Source organism: Equus przewalskii, chromosome 10, assembly GCF_037783145.1.
Source record: "Equus przewalskii isolate Varuska chromosome 10, EquPr2, whole genome shotgun sequence".
NCBI lineage: Eukaryota > Metazoa > Chordata > Mammalia > Perissodactyla > Equidae > Equus > Equus przewalskii.
The window spans coordinates 12,914,349-12,937,272 of NC_091840.1; the positions used below are offsets into that span (position 1 = coordinate 12,914,349).

A 22,924-nucleotide genomic window follows, 5' to 3' on the forward strand; every position below is an offset into this window, starting at 1 on the left:
CTAAATGCCACAGCTCACAAAGAAGTGGAGTCAGCAACAATTAACCAACATAATTTTCACATATGCTACAATCAATTTTTGGCAAGCTTCACTCAAAAGTCCAGTATGTGCATAAGCAAAAATGCAGCAGTTTTAAAGATTAATGAAAACTAAGTAGAAACTACTTCAGAATAATAAATCTGATTGTCAGCCAACACCGTGCAAAAACGTATGGAATGTATTATTCATATATTCACTGACCAAGCAGCCAACTGCCCACTCTGTTCAAAGCACTGTGTGGATGACCACTGTGTGGTCGAGGGGGAGGTACCACGATTAAGCTCAATGTAAATGACTGGGGTATTAACTTACATTATTGTCTTTGAAAGAATAACTTACTATTACAAAGAAATAAGGAATATAAATATAATAGATATATTAACATATAAATATATAAAGAAATGTCTACTGCTATTTCTAAAAGGAAATGCATTTCTCAGATGTCTTTTGAGGTTGTTTGGCTATGTAGGGGGTAGGTAAAACAAACAGTATGCAGCTGGTGGAAAGGGAAATACTACAAGCAGGTGGCAAAGGGAAAACAGCAGTCAGTGGGCCAGGAATCTGAAGGTCAGACCACAGGGTGACATCATGGTAAACAGTCCCCCTTACTATAGTGTAAGAGCTCCAGAAGGGGGAATTGGGAGGGAGCATGAATACGTAGTGAGGGGAGAAGTACCCTATGGTCCCCTAAATAGGGGGATTCTACACCTTGGAGATGAAGATCCTGCATAGTGTCCAAGAGATCCCATGATGATGTAATAAGAGTGGGCCAAGAAGTCACTCTGTGATGGATGAAAGGACAAGTTGGAAGGGAGCGATGTATCTATCTTGCATGTGCAAGAGGACTGTGAGAATTTCTGTGTGTGTATCTAATTGGTATAAGTTCTCTAAACCAACTAGAGATCAACTCTATCTTCTCTATGGTAAAAATTGACTATGAGGCAGATTTATACATTATACACACATCCATACAACATATGTATACTATATTCCTACTATAGCACATCTTCTTCCTGCAAAGGAGTTTTAGTCTAGTGGGAATGACAAAACAGGTACACAAGTAATTATAATGAAAGTGGTGTATCTAAACCCAACAAAGAGTAGCTATCAGAAACTCTCAGAAACCAGAACACTTGAGTGAAGCACAGGAAGCGTAACCATTAGAGATGAGTAAAAGACAAGGACACATTCCCTCATAGCTACTTCTCGGTGTTGAACCAGAGGCTCAGCCTGTGCAGTAACACAACAAATATGGATGAAAGATGGAAAGGAAGGCACAAAATAATCTCTATTAAGGAATGATATAATTGTCTACTTAGATAAATTTAAGAGATCAACTGAAAAATCATTAGAATTAATATTGATAATAGTTCTGGTTGGTTGGATATATATAAACAAAAAATATGAATACGTTCCTAAACATCAGCAATTACTCTTTAGAGAACATAAGGGGAAAATCCACAAAAGGAGAAAATTGCCATAATATACCTGGGAATAAATTTAATAAGAAATGTATAACATCCATAAAATGATAAAGTTCAATTGTACTGAAAGACAAAAAAAGGCCTAATGAAATGCAGAGAGATAAAAAGTTCCTGAATGGGCAGACTCAATATTGCAAAGATGTTCATTTTTCCCAGACTAATTCATAACTTCAGTACAATTCCAACCAAACAATCGTTGAGATTTCAAAAATAGAAGTCAGTAAGATTATTTTAAGATTCATATGAGAGTGCAAAGGCTTAAGAATAACTAAGACAATTCTAAAAAAAGATGATGAGGGGAGCCTTTCCCCTACAGACAATATTTACTATGTTCTAGTACGCTTCTAAAGGTGTTACTTGTAATAACTGACAATTCTCACAACAATTTTAAGAGGTGGGTACTGTTATTAACCCATTTTAAAGACAGGGCAACAGAGGCAAAAAAAGTAAAGTAACTTGCTTGAAGTCCCATAGCAGGTAAGAGGAAGTGGCAGAGCTGGGGTTTGAACCCAGGCACTGTGGCTCCAGAGTCCATTCTCTTAAGCACCATAATATATGACTCATATTGGTACAGGAAATGGAGAATAGGAAAGAATAAAAGGTCCCAAACAGATTTATGTATATACAGAAAATTTTATTTTTGACAAAGGTAACATTTTAAATAAATGGGGGAAGAATATCTCAGTCAATAAATGGTATCAATAACTGGTTATCAATTCGCAAATAAAACAAGGTAAGATCCCTATATTAGCTTTCTACTGTTGCTGTGACAAACTACCATAAATTTAGCAGCTCGAAACAACACAGATCCGTCATCTCAAAGTTCTATGGGTCAGAAGTCTGAGGGACTCAGCTGGTTCCTCTGCTCTGGTATCCCAAGGCCAAAATCAAGGTGTTGGCTAGCCTAGACTCCTGTCTGCAGGCTCTCGGGGAGCATTTGCTTCTGAGCTCATTCAGGTTGTGGGCAGAATTCTGTTCCTTGTAGCTGGAGGGCTGACATCCTCATTGCCTTGCCGGCTGTCACCTGAAGGCCCCCTGCAATCCTTCTTATGTCGCCCCCTCCAACTTTAATCAGCACTGGTGCACTGGATCCCTCTTACACTTAGAATCTGTCTGATCTCTCCTTCTGCCACATCTCTTCTGCCTCCAGCCAGAGAAAGTTCTCTACCCTTAAGTGGCCATGTGTTTATAATGGGCCCATTACTGGATAATCTCAGATAAACTCTCTATTTTAAGGTCACTGATTAGTAACTTTAATCACATCTACAAAGTCTCTTTTGCCATGTAATGTACATATTCACGGATTCCAGGCATTAGAGAACGATCTCATTGGGGGAACATTCTGTCTCGAGGTGTACTAGATAAAAGAGAATCTATTTATAACCTCGGGGTAGGGAGGACCTTCCTAAACAAGCTTAGAAACCATACAGAAAAAAATGGAAGACAACGTTCCCCTAAAATTAAAATACGGAACAAAAATTTAAAAGATAAGCAACTGGGAAAAAATATTTGCAACCTATTGGACAAGCCATTAATATACAGAATATGTAAGAAAATAAATTTCTATAGCTCACATTAGAAAAATCAGTAGAGCAAATTAGTGATGAATGTGATCAAGCAATTCACAAAAACGCAAATACTAGATTTCCACTTCTAGTAATGGAAGCTTACGTAATTCTCTCCCAAGTCTGCTTCAGAGTATGAGGAAACTAACAAGGCAGGGAAGAATTACGGGGCCAAGATCCTGGAGGGTATGAAAATCAAGAGAGCTTGTAACTCTGGCATTTGGGACATTTTTACATAGTGGCCTCTGCCAATTCTAGAGTGGTTGGTGAGAGGCGAGAATCTGAACAGATCTTTTAACAGCCTCACAAAAAAAAAGCCATGGAGACACAAATTGCAGTCCAGGACTCACTAAAGGGGAGTGCCTGGTAAAATCTCATGCTCTGGGTGGATCCTAAAGAGCTACACCCTAGCAGTAGGAGTGAATTGGAAATATACCAGTCCTGTCCAAAAGTGGAATCTACCTTCAAATCATCTTAATCCCTGAAAATGGATTAAGGTTATTCAAGAGGGCAAGTGCCACTACCTGCCCACCTAGAAGCAAATGTAAATTCTCTCTGGAGGAAACTATCGTCATCCTAGGTCTCAAATTATTTCCAGAAACTTCTACATGAAATATCTGGCACTCAGTCAAAAACAGCCAGGCTCACAAGAAAAGCAAGACAATATGACCAAAAGCCAAGAGAAACAAAGACAATGAAATAAGACCTACGTGAATTCCAGATAATGGTTATCAGACCGAAACTTTAAAAGAACCAAGATAAATATGTCCAACAAAATAAAAAACATAGTTGTGAACTTCTCCATAAGATAGGAAACTAAAATAGAACTAAGCAGAAATTCTAGCTCTGGAAAATATAATAACCAAAATTAAGCATGGGTTTAACAGTGGATTAGACACAGCTAAGGAGAGAATCAGTGAACTAAAAGCTGGATAAAACAATATCCAGAATAAACACAGGACACACAGAACAGAGTCAGAAGGTCTAGGATACACACAATTATAGTCTTAAAGAGAAGTGAGAATTAGGCAGAAGTTAAAGTAGAAAATTTGATACTATAACTACTAAAAAAAAGTATACCCATAACAACCTGAAAATCTTCCACCCAAGAAAAGCCTAGGCCCAGATGGCTTCACCTACCAAACATTTTAAGGAATAAATGATATCAATATTACAGAAACTCCTCCAGATAATTGGTAGAGGGAACATCCCAGTTTGTTTTATGAGGCCAGCAAACTTTGATATTAAAATTAGTAAGAACATTACCATAAAAGAAAATTATAGGCCAATCTCACTTATAAACACAGATGTAAAAATCCTAAACAAAATATTAGCAAACCAAAATCCAGCAAAGGTAAAAAATGCTAAGTCAGCATGATCAAATGGAGCTTATTCCAGAAATGCAACACTGGTTTAATATTAGAAAATCAATCTATGAAGTTCACTGCATTAGCAGAATAAAGGACAAAATTCATATGATTATCTCAAAAGATGGAAAAAAGGCATTTAAGAAACATCCGTTTATGATTTAAAGAAGAAAAAAGAGACTCTTGGCAAGAATAGAAAGAAAGTTTCTTAATATGATAAAGGGAATCTATACAAAAGTCAATTGTATGTCTATATACAAGCAACAAACTGTGAGAAAATAAAATTTTAATAAGAATACCATCTAAAATAGTGTCATAATATATCAAATACATAGGAATAAATCTAACATAAGTTGTGTAAGATATCTTTACATAAAATGATAAAAATATAAAAACTAAAGAATACTCAAATAAAGCAGACGGATATACTATGGTCATGGACTGGAAGACTCACTAGAAACTGACAAATGGAATCTAAAATTACACAGAAGTGCAAAAGGCTATGAAGAACCTATCATTAAAATGTAAGTTTCACAAGAGCAAAGATTTTTGTTTGGTTTGTCATCTATGTGTATCAGGGCCAATAAAAGGCCTGATACAAAGTAGGTGCTTAGTAAACATTTGTTGAATTGAATTGAAATGTTGAAAGTATCACTTAGGAGTTTAGAAAAAGAGTTCACCCTGAGCTGTCATATAATTCCTGTGGCATATTCTGATTTACCATCTCATTTACCTTCCTCTGTTTCAAGTCAAGCAAAACCTCAAAATCTTATGTACGGAATGAAGCATTTGGGATCACTCAGTGTAGCTTTCCAATTTTTCTCCATTCTTTCTTCAGGGGCATTCATTCAAATAGAAGCTTAAACCTGAAGGGTAGAAAAATAACATAAACTGCCGTTCTGGCTCTACAGAGGGTGCCGGGCCTGACACACCACCTGTCAGATTACTGATTCCTTTCTGCTGGTGCTGCTGCAAGAACCAGCACAAGCGTCTGAGCCCAACCTCTGTGCCCTTGCTTTCCCACCATACCTTGCTGCCCACCTGAGCAGGGAAGAGCCCCCCACATCAGTTTGTCGGGGCCATCACCAACATGTTGTAAATTTCTCCCTTCTTAATCAAAAATAAAAAAGTCTCCCATCAGAGTGCTCTCTACTGCTACCTCTCTCCTCAGCCTTTCTGAATAAACTTGAGTGTAATTCTCACATTAAAAACCAAAAATGGATCTTTAGGGGCCGGCCCCAAGACCGAGTGGTTAAGTTCGCATGCTCCGCTTCGGCAGACCAGGGTTTTGCCGGTTCTGATCCTGGGCGTGGACATGGCACCCCTTGTCAGGCCATGTTGAGGCAGCGTCCCACATGCTACAGCTAGAAGGACCCACAACTAAAAATACACAACTATGTACCGGGGGGCTTTGGGGAGGAAAAGGAAAAATAAAATCTTAAAAAAAAAAGGATCTTTAAATGATGTTTTAATCATTTAATCATGTCCTCTGGACAAGTTTTCCGTTGCATCTATACACTGAGAGCTGAGTATGTAGTAGGTTGTCTGATTCAAAATAGGACTCGTATTCCACAAGATTTTAATAATGCCAGTGATGCTGTATTCTTCACTAGTTCTAATTTTTCCATTTGATGCAATAAGTCATTCTTTGCACTTGAACATTTTATAATATTATTTTTTTCCAATTGAAATAATGTCCTCTAATTCTGTATAAAAATCCAAAAGATTATCTAACTGGAAGGTATATTCAAATGGCCTTTTAAACTTCTGAATTTTCCTTTGTATTAAAAAGAAATCACTTTTCTTTCCTTATTTCTAATTTAAACTGATATACATCTGATGCCTCTAAAATATCTCTGATCTTGTCATTTATTTGACAATAAACAATTTCAATTGCTTTTATCTTAAAATACCCCTTTCTCAACAGGAAAAGGAGATATTTTCTGACTGGACTACAGTAGAAATGAAATTGCAATAAGTGGCATCTTAGAATATTTGATACTCTTTGAACGTGATAAGCACAATAAATAGTCATCACACATTTCTCTCTTGTAACCATGCTGACTCACCCCCACCCTCTTTTACCATCTCCGTGTTCATCTCTTCTTTGACTTCCTCTTTCCAGCTGTTCACTCAATTCCATGAATTCAGTGCTTAGTAGCTGCCAGAAAAGTAAGCCCGGATAGGACACTGCACAGGGATACATTCTCCTTTTTATCTTCCTGGGAGACTATTTTTGATTACCCAGGTTAACGCTTGATAATTCTTCTAGTCCGCCAATTTTAAAAGGTGGTATTGAACACAACTTGGTTTTAAGCTTTTGTTCCTGCTTTTTTCTTTAAGTGCCTCCATAATTGACTGATTTGGAGTAAACCATCTGGACTAAATCATTTTTGGATTGAAAAATAATTTTTAAAAGTACTAAATTAAAGCCAAAACTATCTAAAAAAATCCAACCAAAAGAAGTGAGGCTGTATTAGTATGTTACTTCATTGCAGGAGTGAAAGATGAGATCCAGCCCTAGGCACAGCCAGGCTTTGAACCTGGCAGCGCCGGGTCAGAGCCCCCGTGCAGGCCTGTGGCCCTCACCCCCGTCTTCGTCGTCGCCCAGTGTTCAGTGCATGGATGAAGAGCCGCTTCAACAATGTAGAAGATGCTTTATGGAAAAACAGCTGCAATGATGCAGTGGGTGCTTTGCTGACACTTGGATTTGGTATGTCAGCAAAGCACAGGATTAAAAACATGCAGCAGGCACGTCAGGGACCCGCCTCCTCTCCCCTCCAGCAGCACAAGCCCAGTGAAGTTAAAAACAAAGGGAATCTCAAGAAAGTAATGATGAAACGCAGAGCACATTCGCCCCAGAAGAGCTGCTTTCAGTTAGCCTTTAAAAATGGCACTGTGATCATCATGTATAATTTTTAGTGGTGGTTTTGGGTATAAATGTTTGGCCTGCTTTACCACTAAAATCTACTAGAATAACTGATTTATAAGGAACATTTTGATGAGATGTATAGTTTAATGAAAATACTCATGTCCCTGACACTGTGCTTCAAGTGTTTTTCAGAAAACAGAGGCAACTATGCAAACTCTCATTGAGAATATGATGTGGCCAAAATTAAATGTGGTTCTATCCCTCATAACAACTCAAATTTTAGAATCATGCATCATACCAGCTGTCTGGGAACAAATGTATTTTGTTGGCAGGGGAACAAAAGAATTAGTCTGAATTTTGTAAATAAACTGTGGTTATTGAAATTACTTGAAACAAGCCAGAATAATAACCATTAAACATGAAAAGTCCATAAAAGTCTTTGAATTAGATTTCTGTTGCAATTATTATTCCTGTTTTCATTACATGTTTTGGGATAAAACATAGTTTTGAGCTGTTAGTACTTTTAAATAGATTTCACTGCAGATGAGTTAGCCAACAGCAGCTAAGACTATGAAGTTTTAAAAATCATTATGGAGAATGGAAATTAAAGGCTTGGAAATCTGTAAAAGACCAATTCTTCCTTTTAACAATTGTCACGATTATTGCTTCACTGATTTTCTGTCTACATAGCATCTTCCTTCTGTAAGGCTGCCTCTGACTCTATAGATTAGTTGGTTCCCCTTGATGATGACTGAGGTGGTTTAAAGATAAACAGAGTTATCCAATGGAAGCTTTAAATATATTGATGTTACTTCTCCTAATATCCATGTTACTTCCCGATAGATCATTGGGCACTGTGGGAGGCAAATAGATTCTTTCAGAATACAAATGATAGTTGCTGTAGTGGTCTAACAGGAAGAAGGAGCTAAGGCACTTCCTGAGATGTCTAACATTACCCGAAAGCTAACTAACGTAAAGGGACCAAGTTTTATTCTTAAACCCAGGAAGCTGGGAAGGAAGCAGCAGAATGCTAAGGTCAGCATGTAGAGAAAATAAAGGACTCTGCTGGCGTCCTCTCTGCTTTGGCCTTCTAAGGGAATCTTATGGAAGATCTGGAAGGGCAATCTGCTCTATTTGAGAGAAGAGCAGAAAGATGAGGGCATTTGTGACAACATGGATGAACCTGGAGGCCACTGTCCTAAGAGAAGTAAACCAGACAGAGAAAGAGGATCTTACTCACATGTGGAATCAAAAAAACCTGAACTCACAGAAACAGAGTAGAATGGTGGTTGCCAGGGCCTGGAGGGTAGGGGAAACGGGGAGATGTTGGTCAAAGGGTAGAAACTTACAGTTATAAGATGAAGACGTTCTGGGGATCTAACGTACAGCGTGGTGACTCCAGTTAATAATACTGTAGTGCATACTTGAAATTTGCCAAGAGAGTAGATTTTAAGGATTCTCACCACACACAAAAAAGTCATTATGTGAGGTGATGGATGTGTTAATTAACTTAATTGTGGCAATTATTTCACAATGTATATCAAATCATCATGTTGTACATCTTAAATATACGCAATTTTATTTGTTAATTATACCTCACTAAAGCTGGAAAAAAATCACTGAGGAAAAAAAAAAGAGAAGGTAGGCTGATGGGCAGGGAGCTGGCATTGTGGTTTCTCTTGGTTTCCCTAACCTATGAACCCCTTTGATGCTATGATGTCTGGGGCATAGCTGGGGGCCACAGAGAAGCCATGAGAAGGCTCAATCATCCTACTCACCTCAGCTGAAAATTGTAAAAGACTATCTATAATATTTTAACAAAAGTCTAGACAAGTAGATGTTTAGAAAAAGCCTGCTTAGAATATGTTTAGAAGGCCCAATGCCAAGCATCTATAATCACTACCCAAGTTCGGTGGCTTTTGGAACTCTCTCTTCATCCTTAAACTCCCTTAGCATATGATGGGGTTAATCCTCCTTCCTTCCTTCTCTCCCTCCCTCCTTCCCTCCTTCCACGAATTCACCGATTCTCACTGGGCCAGGAACTAGGCTCAATGCTGAGACAGAAGGATAAACATGACAGCTCAGGAGCCCACCCTCAAAGAGCAACATCTACCGAGGGAGGCTGCTGGGAAAACCTTTCAATGGAGGTTCCCAGAAAGTGCTACAGGAGCACAGAGGAAAGAGGCACATGTCGTGGGCAAGGTCATTCTGAGGATGAGACTAAGGGCCGCAAAGGCTTTCTGGAGTAGTTCAGTTCAACAACAAGTGCTGGCAGATGCCACAAAGATGACAGAGAGGGTCCAGGTCCTCACTCTCAAGGAGCTTAAAGTGTAGTAGGAAACTCTTTGGTTTTCACGACATTCAGTTCTTCTGTCTCTGCCCTCCTCTCTCTGACCATTTATTCCTGTTAAACCCTCTCTGTGTCCTCCCCTACTTTCTCTGTCCCTTCAGTGTGCACCTGCCCATGCGTCTGCCCATGGCCTTCTTATTTCTCTCTCTGCTCTTCCTTGTCAACATCATCCACACTCTGAGGGCTTTTCCTATACACCCCCGTCAAGATGATTCAGATATATTGACATTTCTAGGGCTTTTCTCGAGTTGTAGATTCAGATTTTCAACTACATGTCTCCGAATGAATGTCCCGCTAGCATCTCCGACTCGACATTTAAAAAATGCTCCCGCTGTCCTCTATACACTGGTTTATCAACTCAAAACTTGGTATTATTTTCGACACTTTCCTTTTTTTGCCCTCTAAATCTTTGTGTTCTACGAATTTTAAGTGAGTCTTCACATCTACCCCTTTCTTTCACTCCCTTGGAAAATACCCAGTTTGAGGGCTCCTGATTTCTCTTGTGGCTAGTGATGTGAATTTTAGTGCTAGCATGTCTGAATTGGTCTCTTTTCATTCCTTGTTCATCTTATCTTCCACCACCAGATTCATCTTTCTAAAGTATAAACACAATCATGCAACACTACCTAGTTACAGAAAAAAAATCCTCAATGGCTGATGCCTGCTTTCTGACCAGTGACTGGATCCCTTAGCATCGCATCCAAGATTGGCTGCTGATGGTCCTGACACACAGCACAGTGCCTGGTAAAGAGCAGGGATCATTAACAGAGGTTTGTTCTTTTCTTTTCTTTTTTTCCTTTTTTTTTTTTTTTTTTGAGCAAGATTAGCCCTGAGCTAACATCTGCTACCAATCCTCCTCTTTTTGCTGAGGAAGACTGGCCCTGAGCTAACATCCATGACCATCTTCCTCCACTTTATATGTGGGATGCCTACCACAGCATGGCTTGCCAAGCAGTGCCATGTCCGCACCAGGGATCCAAACTGGTGAACCCCGGGCTGCTGAAGCAGAACGTGCGCACTTAACCACTGCGCCACTGGGCTGGCCCCTCTCTTCTTTTTTTAATGGACAAAATGAATGAAGCTGACTTTCTGGATTTATTTTTCTCTTCACTGATGCTGCCCTCTGGGCAAGATGTTCTTCACTCTTCCCTGAACACTCTGAGCCTGTCCTGCTTCATGTCTTCCCTCACTCTGTTCCAATGTCCTTCCTTTCTGGTGATGCCTAACTCACATGTCCCCTTCTCCTCTGTGAATAATTACAACCACACACATTGCATCTGCATTATGTTTTATAGTTTTTGAAGTATTTTACACATTTTACCCGGTTTTGATGTTCACATCAGCCCTGTGGGAAGGTATTGTTACCGACATTTTAGGAACCTGATATCTGGAGGCTAAGTGACTTGCCCCAAATCGCATGACTAGTAGCGACAAAGGTGGACTTAGAACCAGCCGTGCTTCCCTGCTGGACCATAATGGTCCTTGAAGCCTGTCCTGTTTCCCTTCCCTGTGTCTTGGTAGAGGTGCCTGGGACAACCTCTGCCCCCTCCCCAAACATACGCAATTACTATTGAGACTGCATTTGGTCACTAGATTCTCTCCTACATTAATTGATACATCTAGGCCTCAAATATAGGGCAGGCGGCTTCACGGCTGCGATTGAAACGTTAAGTGTGACTGGCTTTTAGCTAAATATTTTAAAACAATGTTGCTTGTGCCTACACAGTCCAGACCTTTAATGGCTGGACACACCAGATAAGACTGAGAACTAAACTAGCTGGCTGCAAAAAACACTGCGCACGAAACCAGAGAGAGCTGTTGCCTGGGCAGCCCCAGGCAACAAGATGAAGCAGAAGCGCAGGTCTCCGTGAGAAGGCTGACGGAAGCAGTGCCCTCCCCTGACCAGCCTGCAAGGGCCCAGTTCCCTTGAGGGCCACGGGCTCTGGAAGCAACTCCAGGCCAGCGAGCGCCAAGCCCTGCCTGGGGTGGTGGGACTCAAACCTTTTACTGGCTAAAGGCCCTCCCCTTCCTTCCTCCCGGGGTCGGGGAAGATGGATGCCAGCACCAAGTCTGGGTTCTTTCCACATCTGTGACTCTGAGTCTCCAAGCCATTGAGAAGAAAAAGAACCTCCTTTAAATTCCACGCCTGGAACCTCCATTACACACATATCTCCCTGCTCTACGGGACTGTGACCTCTTGGGGGGCAGGAGCTATAACTTGCTTGTCTTTGTTTCTCTTCAGTACCTACTGTTGTCTAGCAATAACGCCCGTCAAAAGAATGACAACACGCCTGTCAAAAGAACAAAATGTTGAGCAAAAAATTATGACTCTCCTGTGAAATGCACAGCATTGTATTTAACTTATTAGATCTCTGAGGGATTATTTTTTTCTCACTAATGTATTTAAAATAGTCTTCTGGAAAACTGAGTGACCAATGTAATCAAAGTTACTAATACGTTCAAAACTTAAGATAGCCGGTTCAACGCAGGAGTTTTATTACACGTATATTAATATCTACATTATATTAGGTGAAAATCTGACATTGTTTAGTGCCTTTGTGATAAATATATGCTTTGTTCAGCATTAAGAATACCAAGTAAATTTTTAGACTATTTCTTTTCTTCTCTCTCTTTTCTATAATTTATCAGATTGAATTATTTTAGCAAAGGCTAGCAAATTACTTAGTCTCATTGTGAATAAATGAAACATTGTTGCTCCCGAGAGTGACTTTCAGTTTTACATATATCTGAACCCGAGTGATACGCGGCACATACCCATTTTACACAGTGTTCAATATGATGGGAAATCACACCCTGGGAGTGCGCAGCCCAAGTACCATACGGGGAGGAGCGGTCCCACCCGGGGTCTGTGTGGCAAAGTCATTTCCTTTCCTGACGACTCAGTTTCTTTGCACAAGGGGGAAGTTTGGTCAGAGCCCTGCTCTCCCCTTCTTTGCTGCAGCTATGGGATTCTTGCTTGGATCTTATCTAGAACTAGAAATTATTAACTCCTGGTAAGGATAAAAATAATGATTTTTAACTACTTTACTATTTATGGATTACAGGAAAGATCATGTTTCTCTAAGGTTGACTTAGATAGAAAATTAGTATTTTCTAATTTTATTTGTTTTATCTTGAATCTGCATAAGGAGCAAATTAAGTCTTTGTAAGTCTGGATGAACATGCCTTCTCTGGGCGCTCTGCTGACCGATCCGCCCGGGGTGAGGAGCTCGAGGAGTGAGCCGATGGCGCTGAGGCTCTTGGTGGGCAGCAAGGATACCACCCATCGAGACCTGATGAGAAGCAGCTTTTTGTTTTTAATTAAAAACAAAACTTTTAAAATGCCTCATTCATTTTTTATTTTTATAGAATCAAAACACAGGAATTTTTTCTTAAATGAAAAACAGAAATAGTTTAAACTTTTTTTTTAAGCAAGCAAGTTAAAAAAAGCAGCCCAGGAAATTGTTCTTTGTAATTCTGCCAGTTTCAATTTTGATCCTTTATGCAGCTAGCATCAGGATAATAATATTTGGTGGAAAAGACAGAGAAGAAAGTTCCAAGAAGCTGTTTTGCACACATTTCAGTTCTTTGATTGGCTGACGTCAGGCTAGCTGTTATTGCAATTACTTTGACAGATGGCAAAAGAGGAAATCATATACAATAATTTCAACATTTTAAATATCCTAAGTAAGCTCAGATATAAGCAGACCCTAAAAAATATACATGATAACACTTCATATTACCTTTGACTACTTCTATTACTGTCACAGATTGAAAGAGTGGTATAGGTCAAGTTTAGATAAAAGAAAAGTTAAATTAAATATAGATGAATAGTATCTATTAAGCGCCCATTATCTGCTCTCTAGTTTTGTTGAAACAATTGGCATTTTTTTTTCTAGCTACACCCTAGGACCTTGTGGAAAGAACCCAACATTTCACAGTGGCAAAGATTATGAAATATTCAGCTTTACCCATGGGTATTTCCTGACATTTCTTTGGTAAACTGTAGCCTAATAGAAGATATCAAGAATTAGTGTAAGAAATATTCTAAAAAGCTATTGTCACTACAAAGATGAAAGCAACTTTGATGATCAAAAAGAAGTCAATAAAAAAAGACTGAAAGTGGTTCTTGAATCCCTCCCTATTGTTCATTTGGGATTTCTTAATTTCCCTACTCTCAGTATATTATGGAATTTTCCGTGTGAAGTTTTGCCACGAATTAGAGTGATGTCAACAAAGTTTTACCTTAAGTCATATTTTCTCACAAACTGGAGAAGCCCCAGTCCTCGAGGGAACACTGTTCTCTGCTTTTAAGAAGCTTGTCTTCTTTTGGTTACAAGCCTCCTAGACATCGGATGGAGCTCAGCTGACCTTCAGTGACAACTAAATCGATGCCGATTCCACTTGAACCTCACACTGTTATGTGAGGAGGCATTTTCACCTGTGGCCACAGCTGCTCTGCCATTGTCTCCTTTGCTCTGTGTTGTTCTCTGCCCACGGAGGGTTAATGGCATTTGTGACGGTACCAGGTGTCTGGAACACTATGCTTGTTTTTCTGCCATCTTTAATGAATCTACTTCCCCTGTCACTGCTATGCAGCTTTTTTATTAACTAGAAATGTTGTAACTTACAAATTGTCATGAAAGGAGTAAAGGTTTGGAATTCAGATAAACCTGGGTTTGAATCTACTATGGACTAGCTGCATGATCTTGGACGAGTTACTCAACCCCTCTGGGTTTTAGTGTGCCATCTGTGGAATGGGGATGGTAATACTGGCCTTATACAGTTACTATCAGGATAAATGAGCTAATTCATGTAACATTTCTTGTGCAGTGCCTGTCATCTCATAGGCCTTTGATAAAGTGTAGTTACTATTAATTTTTTCATATTAGGATTATCCTATTATTGACTGTATGACATAGACCCTGTACAGTACCTATACATGTACATATACTATATATGAATTTATGCATATCATATATATACATGATATATATATATATACATGACATGTATATTACATGGGGTATATACCAGAGAGTAGGAAGTAATTAAAGGAAGTCAATTCAGTAATGTTAACACTCAGCATCTATTAAGTGCTTACTTCTGCCATTTTGAGCAATCCCTTACCTTGGGATTCTGTTTGTAAACAACTCCAGAGATGAAAAACCTCCCCTATTAGACTTACATCAGTGTTTATGCTTCCTATAAGGTGAAAATGACCTAATTTAATATTTCTGTACTGAATTTACTGTGAGCTATGAGACAATCAAACTATAAACGTCTGTCAATATCTATGGCAGGTTGTATGCACAAAGATTGGTGACACTTAGGGGATTGTTAGCAATTCTATACCCAATGGCCAAGGACAAGGCATTTATAAAAGATTTCATTAAGACTTGTGATCTCTACTGATACACTGTTGACCTTTTACTTTAAATTGTCAAAATTACCACAAAGAATAATTCATTATAACCAGAAGAATTAGATGAAAATAATCCTCTCATTTGAAAATAAAATAGGTCATTAGCTATTGTCATAGCCAGATTATTCTGCTTATATTACATTTATTTTATTAACAGAATGAAAAGAGGAGAAAAATAAAATTCAAAAGAAAATATGATTTATGTTTCTAAGTCTAAGAATGTCTATTTATTTTAATGTGACGACATGGCAGATTGTTGGCTGCACACCCAACCTCCGTCTCCCCTCCTCCTTGTCCAGGTTATACGCCCTCTCCTAATTCCGCTACCAGCAGGTGGAGCCTGATTGGCCGAGGCTAGTTTTGATACCTTCCGTCCTCTTGCCAGGGATTGGACATACCAGGCTGAGCATGTGACCTGTTTTTTCCAATGAGATGTGAAGGGAGGTATGTGGTGGGGGTGGTTCTGGGAAAGGTCTCTTTACTCTTCGGAAGGGGACCCCCGAAACAGACAGCCCCTTTCTGCCTCTGGATATTGCTAAATCTGCAAGGGACGTCTGGAACTGCTGTAGCCATCTTGGAATTGCTTTGAGGCTGAAGCCAACACAGGAGGTAGAACCACGAGAATGTCAGAGAAGCAGAGCCAAGGCCCCAAGGCTCTCTGCCCGGAGCCTGCCCTACCTACAGACTTCTGGTTTTGTGAGGTAATAAACCCTTTGTTGTTTATGCCAACTAGGGGTGGAGTATTCTGTTACTTGCAGCCAAAGCATCCCAGTGGAAACAGAAAATGCATAAGCTCCTTGACCTGGAGAAAGACAACAAACAAACCAGCCATGCGGGGGTGGGGGAGGGGGTACCTGTTCCTGGGACTCCAGCTCCTTGTGCTGTAGTTTTTTCTCTGCACATCGCACTTGATTAGAGCGGTTTTCTAGTTCATCTTGTAAAGCCTGAAACAGTGCAAGATAAACACATAAACATTAAAAATCAGCACCCTTGGAAAAAAGTTTTACCACATGAACTGGCATTAAAAAGGCCTCAGCCCTCTAGTCTATTGCTGTTGTTCCAAAGAGTTCAGGCAAACAAAACTAGCCTTTTAATGCCAGGCCCAGGGGTTTTCTACTTTAGGAATCACTGGAATGAAAATTTGCAAACTTATGAAACAGACACATTAGCAGGTATCAATTTATTTTATGAAAATTTCCTTAAATTCCCAGCATAGAACTATAAGCACGCAATAAAGCATAGTTACTGGTAATTAAAATCACTCTATTGGTACACCTGGAAAGTACACTTATACTCTGAAAAGTGTTGTGACAGCTAGGAATTGTAATATTGGACCAACATGACATTTTTCAAAATTAGACCATGGTAATTTGAGTAAATTATAGCAACCTTGAAGGAATTTCTTTATTAAATCATGAGGATGGTATGGAATTTTAGGAACCTGTAAGAAGTGGACAGAGATAAACTCTTCTAGTTGCCAAGCAGCTGTTGGAAATAGAATTCAGGTTAACATGGGAAACTTGGAAACCACAAAGATTAGTAATTATCATCTCATCAATTACTATTTTATGTAAATAGGTGAATTAAAAAAGAAACAGGATCCATTCAAAAATCTGATGTAATTATACATATAATACATAGAAAGTTACAGGGAGCAGAACACATGGGATAGCAACCGCAAAGATCCCAAGTAAAGTTTCAAAATAAAATTCACTTAATCAAGACTTTTGAGTTTCCACCATAAGTCAAGAACTGTGATAGGTACTCTAGATAGAGCAGTGAAAGAAAACAGACAAAAACCATTCTTATGTTCTATTGGGGGGCAGAAAATAGCAAACAATAAGTATAATACATGTCAGTGATAAGTGCAGAAGAAAAATAAAACAGAGAAGGAGAATATTCCAGAGGGGGGAGGGAGGGACTGCAATTTTAAACAAATGGCCCAAGAAAACCTAACTGAGCAAGGACCTGAAGGAGAAGAGAGAGCAAGTCAGGGATATCTGCAGGAAGAACCTTCTAAGCAGGGGACACTGTGTGTGCAAAGACCCTGAGGTGCATGTTTGGGGACACCGCAAAAGCCAGTGTGGAGAGTGAGCACAGGGGGAGCAACACTGTTAAGGGCATAGCAAGGGTCAAGTCTCATCAGGCTACGTGAAGCCTCAGACGGCAGCTAAGAACTTTAGATTTTATTAGGGGTGGATGGGAAGCTGGTGGAGGGTTGCGGGCAGGTGTTGCTTTGGTTGCTGTGAAGAACAGACTGAAGAAGGATAAGGGCAGAAGCAGGCAGGCATGGGAGGGAAAAGAAGGTGGAGAACTGGACCAGGGTGGTAGCCGTTGGGGGCGAGGGAAGTGTAAGATTCCCGGTATATTCCACGATGGAGATGACGGCCCTAAGGAGTGGATACAGGGCATGGAACAAAAAGAGACCCTAAGGGTTTTGGCTTGGAGCAGGGAGAAGAATGCAGTGGGGGAAGGTTAAGGGAGGGCAGGTGCAGGGGAGAAGATCTGGAGCTCAGCCTGGGATATGTTAAGTTTGGAATGCCTGTTACACATCCAAGAGGAGATGCTGGTAGCAGCTAGGTGTAAGAGTCTGGAGTTCAGACAAAGGGCCCAAGTTAGTATCCATTAAAAATTCTTTCAATGCAACGTCAGTCTCTTCTACATATAAATACAGAGAGTGGTTCTTAACCTTTTCTGGGGTTCTAGATCCATTTGAACATCTGATGAATGATATGTGGTCACACCCCACATGAAAAGAAAAAATGCTTATAATTTTGCCTCTGATTTTAGGAGTCCACAGATTGCCTGAAGCCACCCATGGATGGAGCCCAGGCTAAGAGCCTCTAATTTAAAAAGTAAAATGGCTGGAGAATAAGGTTAAATTCTTAGGGGCTCTTTGATATACTTGATTATTAATGCAAAGTTCAACCCAGTCTGAGAATAAATAAACATGAAACTCCCTATTCTTTACTTGTTTATAATTCTGCTATTATGATCTGTTTCCAGAATGATGAATGCAATTGTTCCTATGCTTGTTGATTAAGTGGCATTTTTTTCCTTTTGAGAGCTACCAATAGATAGGATCTCATCAGCTTCCCTTACGGCATAATTGGGGGAGTAATGATGACCGTGTTGGGAGGACTGTTTGACCATGTTTTTCTGCTCCCACTCTTTCCTGCTCTCCAATCCATCCTCATCCTGCCGTCAGAGTGATCTTCTTAAACTTAAATCTAATTATGTCATCCCCCCTGAAATGCTTAAACAACACTTCAGCATCCCCGAGAAAGAGCTTAAACTTCTGGGCACGGCATTCAGGGACCTCCATAATCCAAGCTGAGCCATATGAAGCCTCAGTGTCCTGCTGATGTCGCTCTACTACCAACAACAACAGGAGCTGTCATTGACTGAATGCATTTCAATTTTAACCCTCACTGCAATCCTCTGCAGCAGGCATTATTTCATCTATGTTAGAGAGGACACAACTGAGGCTCAGTGAGGTCAAACAGCTTGCTCAGGTCCATGTGGCCAGTAGTCAGGCACTAGACTGGAATTTTAACACAATGACTTCAAATTCAATATGTTTGTGTGGCTCCATGCTACCTCTTCCTCCCTCTCTACCTACTTTCTCTTTTCTTTGCCTGGAAGCTGCCTCACCTGATGGTGTAATCTCCCTGACCTATCCCGAGAGCTAAATACAGACTCCTCTGGGCTTTCATCCATTCAGCGTCTAAGAGAATCAGTTTCCACGTCTGCGTGAGACTCAGAGCACCTGAAGCCCAGGGCTCTCTCCTCTTCATGTCTGCAAGCCCAGTGCCAAGCCAGCTCAGTGCCTGGCACACACGACACTGAATCCATGTCTGCGGAAGGAACTAATAAACATTTGAACTATACTCCCTGAGGAAATTTACTCCAATTATCAGAGCTTCCAACCATCCTTAATAAGACACATTAAACAAAAGGTTATTTAATTTTTGTTTTTTTGTTTTCCTTGTTTGTTGTTTTGTTTGATTCTCCAAACACAGAATATACAAATATATCTTCCAAATATCTATATCAATACACATATATGTATTTATATTATATTATTGTTACTTATAATAATATGTTTTCTGGTTTCTGCCACAGCTAAAAAAGACAACATTCCCTTGATTTTTTTTAGTTTTTATTTTTACTTCACAGAAAAAAATAAAGGAGATGTGCATCTCCCTTCTTCCTACCTCCTGCCTGGTCTCCCTCCTCCTGTACGCCAGTAGAACCCTGGGAGTGGCCCACTCTCAGTGCCCCCTCCCTCCCGTCCCATCCTCTCGGCGCCGTCACACCCGCCTCCTGCCCTCACTCCTCTCCTGAGGCAGTTGTCACCACAGGCAGTTGTGCCTCCTAAATGCCAAAGCCAGAAGCCAATTTTCTTCCTCATTCCATGGCCAGCATTTGGCCCTGTCCATGCCCTGAGTGCTTTTCCCCTTAAATTTTGAGGAAATAATTCTGCAGAGTGACATCAGGGGGTTAAGTAAGGAGGCTGTTGCAAGAGTGAAGCCAGACACAACGAGGGCTTGAAAGAGGGCCGTGGGTCTGGAGGAGGGGACCGCAGTGGGAGAATCACCAAGGGGGAAAGGAGGGACTCAAAGAGACCACAAGGCTTTGACACCGAATGACCAGAGAACAGTGGACAGCATGAACTGATAAAGGGACCAGGAGCAAGCTCTCAGTAGGGGCAGTATGGTTTCTGAGAAGTTGAGTTTAGGGTGCTAGTGAGATTTCTAAAGGGACCAGTTACCCTGGGAAGGTGGGTCTGAGCAGTGGATAGGGGTCTCAGACAAAGGTACAGATGGGCACACTTCGTTGCGGTAGTGAGTAAAAAGAGAAGAGGTTCCAAAACCTGACCCTTGAGTGGTACCCACACTTCCAAGCAGGCCGAGCAGGATGAGGCCAAGAGGCTGGTGAGAACTCAGAGGGGCAGGAGGCGACTGAGGAGAAGCTGGCGTTATGGAAATCTGGCTGCAAGAGTTTCTGGCAGGACAGGTAACAGAAGTAGATCTGATCCTTTCTCCATATGTCACATGGTGAAGAGACCATCAACTCTTCCTATTTTATCAATATTATCAAAATAGAAGAGAAATTACATTTGCTTTTCAAAAAGATACCACTTTTCAAATTTACTCATAAAGACACAAAACATGTGACCTTTCTAAGGTCAATGAAAGAAAGCAGTATGTCTAGAGATTACTTTTATTATCTATCAAAAAACCAGATTAAAAAATTGAAGAGTAACCAAATAATATTCCACATTCAAAAAAGTTAAAATGTACCAGATGAAAGGAAAATGACAGTTTATATTGGCAGCTGTTCCTGGTCTCATATTCCAAAAAATTATTAGGCCATTAGAATTCCAACCTCAGAATTCAACATAAGGACTATGTGAAAATGACCACAATTGCTCAACAAGTACAAGCGGGAAATTTCTTTTCAGTTGTGGCTTCTTTATTCAAAAACCTTCAAATCTGACATTTGACACACAAAAAAAATCAACTTTTAATTTATCCCCGAGAAAAGCTCAAGATAATTAAAGAACGGAATGTCCAACATTGGGTCAAAAATATAAAACAAAACCCAACTTGAACAGTAAAACTGTTTATTCTGCAAAATTATTCCTCATCTCTTAGCTCTGCTCTGTCAACTTGCAACATGACTGCAGACGCAGCTCTTCCTCCCAATTAAACCTGCCTTTAAATGCCGTGCCAGTCAGCTTGCTGTGCGAAGCTACACCCTGCCGACTCTCAGGGCGCTCCGTGTTGGTGGGGAACAAAGAAGGACACTTTCCAGAAGAAAAACATAAATGACATAATAAGCTTTACAAGAACAACGAAGGCATATCACACTCTTTAAAAAGGAGCAGGTTATAGGATAATTTGATTTATTTGTTTGAAATAAGAAAATAATTAGAGCAAATTAAAGTGTAAAAGATTTTACATGTCAGTGGCCTTTCCAGGCTGAGGAGACGCCCTGGCAACTATGTGTCCATCGAATGGCACCCCTCACAAGACTAGAGCTTTCAGGAGGCTTAAGAAAAAAACAAAGAGTATTATATCAATGCTATTTTCATAAAATTTATAAAGATGATTCAGACCAAGCCACTCAACTTGCAAATCCACGCACTAAGGAATTATATGTAGTCTTATTAAAAATCAAAGTTTCTCTTGCAGTTCTCAATCAAACAAACATGAAACGATGGCAGATACATGTCTTTTGATAATGAACAAATGAAACAAAATTTCATTTCAATTACAAAGTCGTTAAAAAGTTATTTAACAAAGGAAAACTTCATTGGAAGGAGAAATCCTGTTATAATGATAAAAAAGATATAGTCCAAGTGTTCCCATGTACAAGGCATAGGACAGAGAGAGGCCTTCAGACTCACTGTTTAATACGACCAGAAGTCTTTCTAGAGATTTCTGACCTTGTCTTTGGCCAACCTCTCAGCCAGCTCCATGTATGGGTGTGGGCAGTGGGCGTCCACTCTGGCACATGACAGCTATGACCCTACTGCCCTGTCCCCATCAGCTGTCTGAGCTCACAAATGTGTCTTCAGCTCATAATCCAGAACATCTGTACTCCAGGTTCTCAGCAGAGAACACAATCTCAAACCCCGCTTTCCCATCTTTACCAAAACCTCAGTTGCCAGAAATTTGGAAAAATCCACTTGCAAATCAAAACAAAATCAACAGTATTAAAAATCACCCTTCTCCTGAATCACTTGTTCTGGAAAAACTGTCAGCAGAGTGAACTCCAGAGGCACATTCTCTTATACGTTCTATGTTACGCAGACTGTAGAATTGTGCCCTCCCACTTTTTAAGAGTTTTCAAGCCAGTTCTCACTGACTTGAAATTTAATGTGTTTTACATTATACTCTGCCTCATTCTGTGTTGCCAAGTCTCGGCAAAATGCTTGTGTCTGGCCCTTTCACAAGTCATCATGAAGTCCACGCACACATGTCTCTGGGCCTGCTGCACATTGAGGGGCAAAGGGTAAATGGATCCTTCCCTTGGTTCTGTCCTATAGAACATGTTCCACACGTTCTCTGGGAAGTGGGAACCTTGAGTACTATAGTGCTCTTCTATTTAAAGGGATTCGACTAAAGCATATGTAAGCAAAAAGATTGTGGATTCGGTTTTGCCTGTATAAATACAAAACCAGGGTCCTCAAAGTCATTGATTTTAGCTGAGGAGTTTAACAAGAGAAAAAAGCAGAGTATTTGTATTAAACATGTTGCCAAAATGAAGTTAGCCTGGCAAGCTGTTGAAAATTGGTGAAGCTGGGTGATGGGTAGATGGGGTTCTGCGTACTATTCTCCCTATTTTTGCATATGTTTGAAAGTTTCCATAATAAGTCAAAAAACATTTTTTTAAGCTTTTCTTACTTAAAAAACATGAAGTCACCATATCCTTCCTTTCATGAGGTTTGAATTTACTATCTTACTTCAGAGAAAACAGATGATTCATTCATCATTCAATGGGTAGGAGGGGTGTGGAAGGATTTCCGTATGTCTATTTTGGACATAAAGTGAAAGAAGCTGGGAGCGGGATGTTCATATTTTGACCCAAGAAGAAGAAAACTGAAAAGGGAAGGCTTATTTATATTTTTATTGAGATATTTAGTCAAAGATGGTTACGGTGAAACTACCCGGAACCATAACTTACATAGGGTAAAATTCCAGGTTTGTTTTTTTTTACCGGTAGTGGTCTGTTTTCCATTTAAAACCCAGAATATAATTAAAAAATTCATGTCACAAAATATCTGTTTAGATGATAAAATTTCAGTATAAAC

The 22,924-nt window shown here is 40.0% G+C and overlaps 1 protein-coding gene across 17 annotated transcripts in view; it reads right to left on the reverse strand.

Annotated features, from left to right (window-relative positions):
- Window positions 1-22,924, reverse strand: part of CEP112 (centrosomal protein 112) — a 445,593-nt gene that overhangs the window by 27,981 nt on the left and 394,688 nt on the right. For all 17 annotated transcript variants that reach the window (XM_070560188.1, XM_070560186.1, XM_070560191.1 and 14 more), the window contains one exon: window positions 15,957-16,046. In XM_070560188.1, coding sequence (XP_070416289.1) covers window positions 15,957-16,046 — 90 coding nt within the window. The remainder of the gene's footprint in view (window positions 1-15,956; window positions 16,047-22,924) is intronic.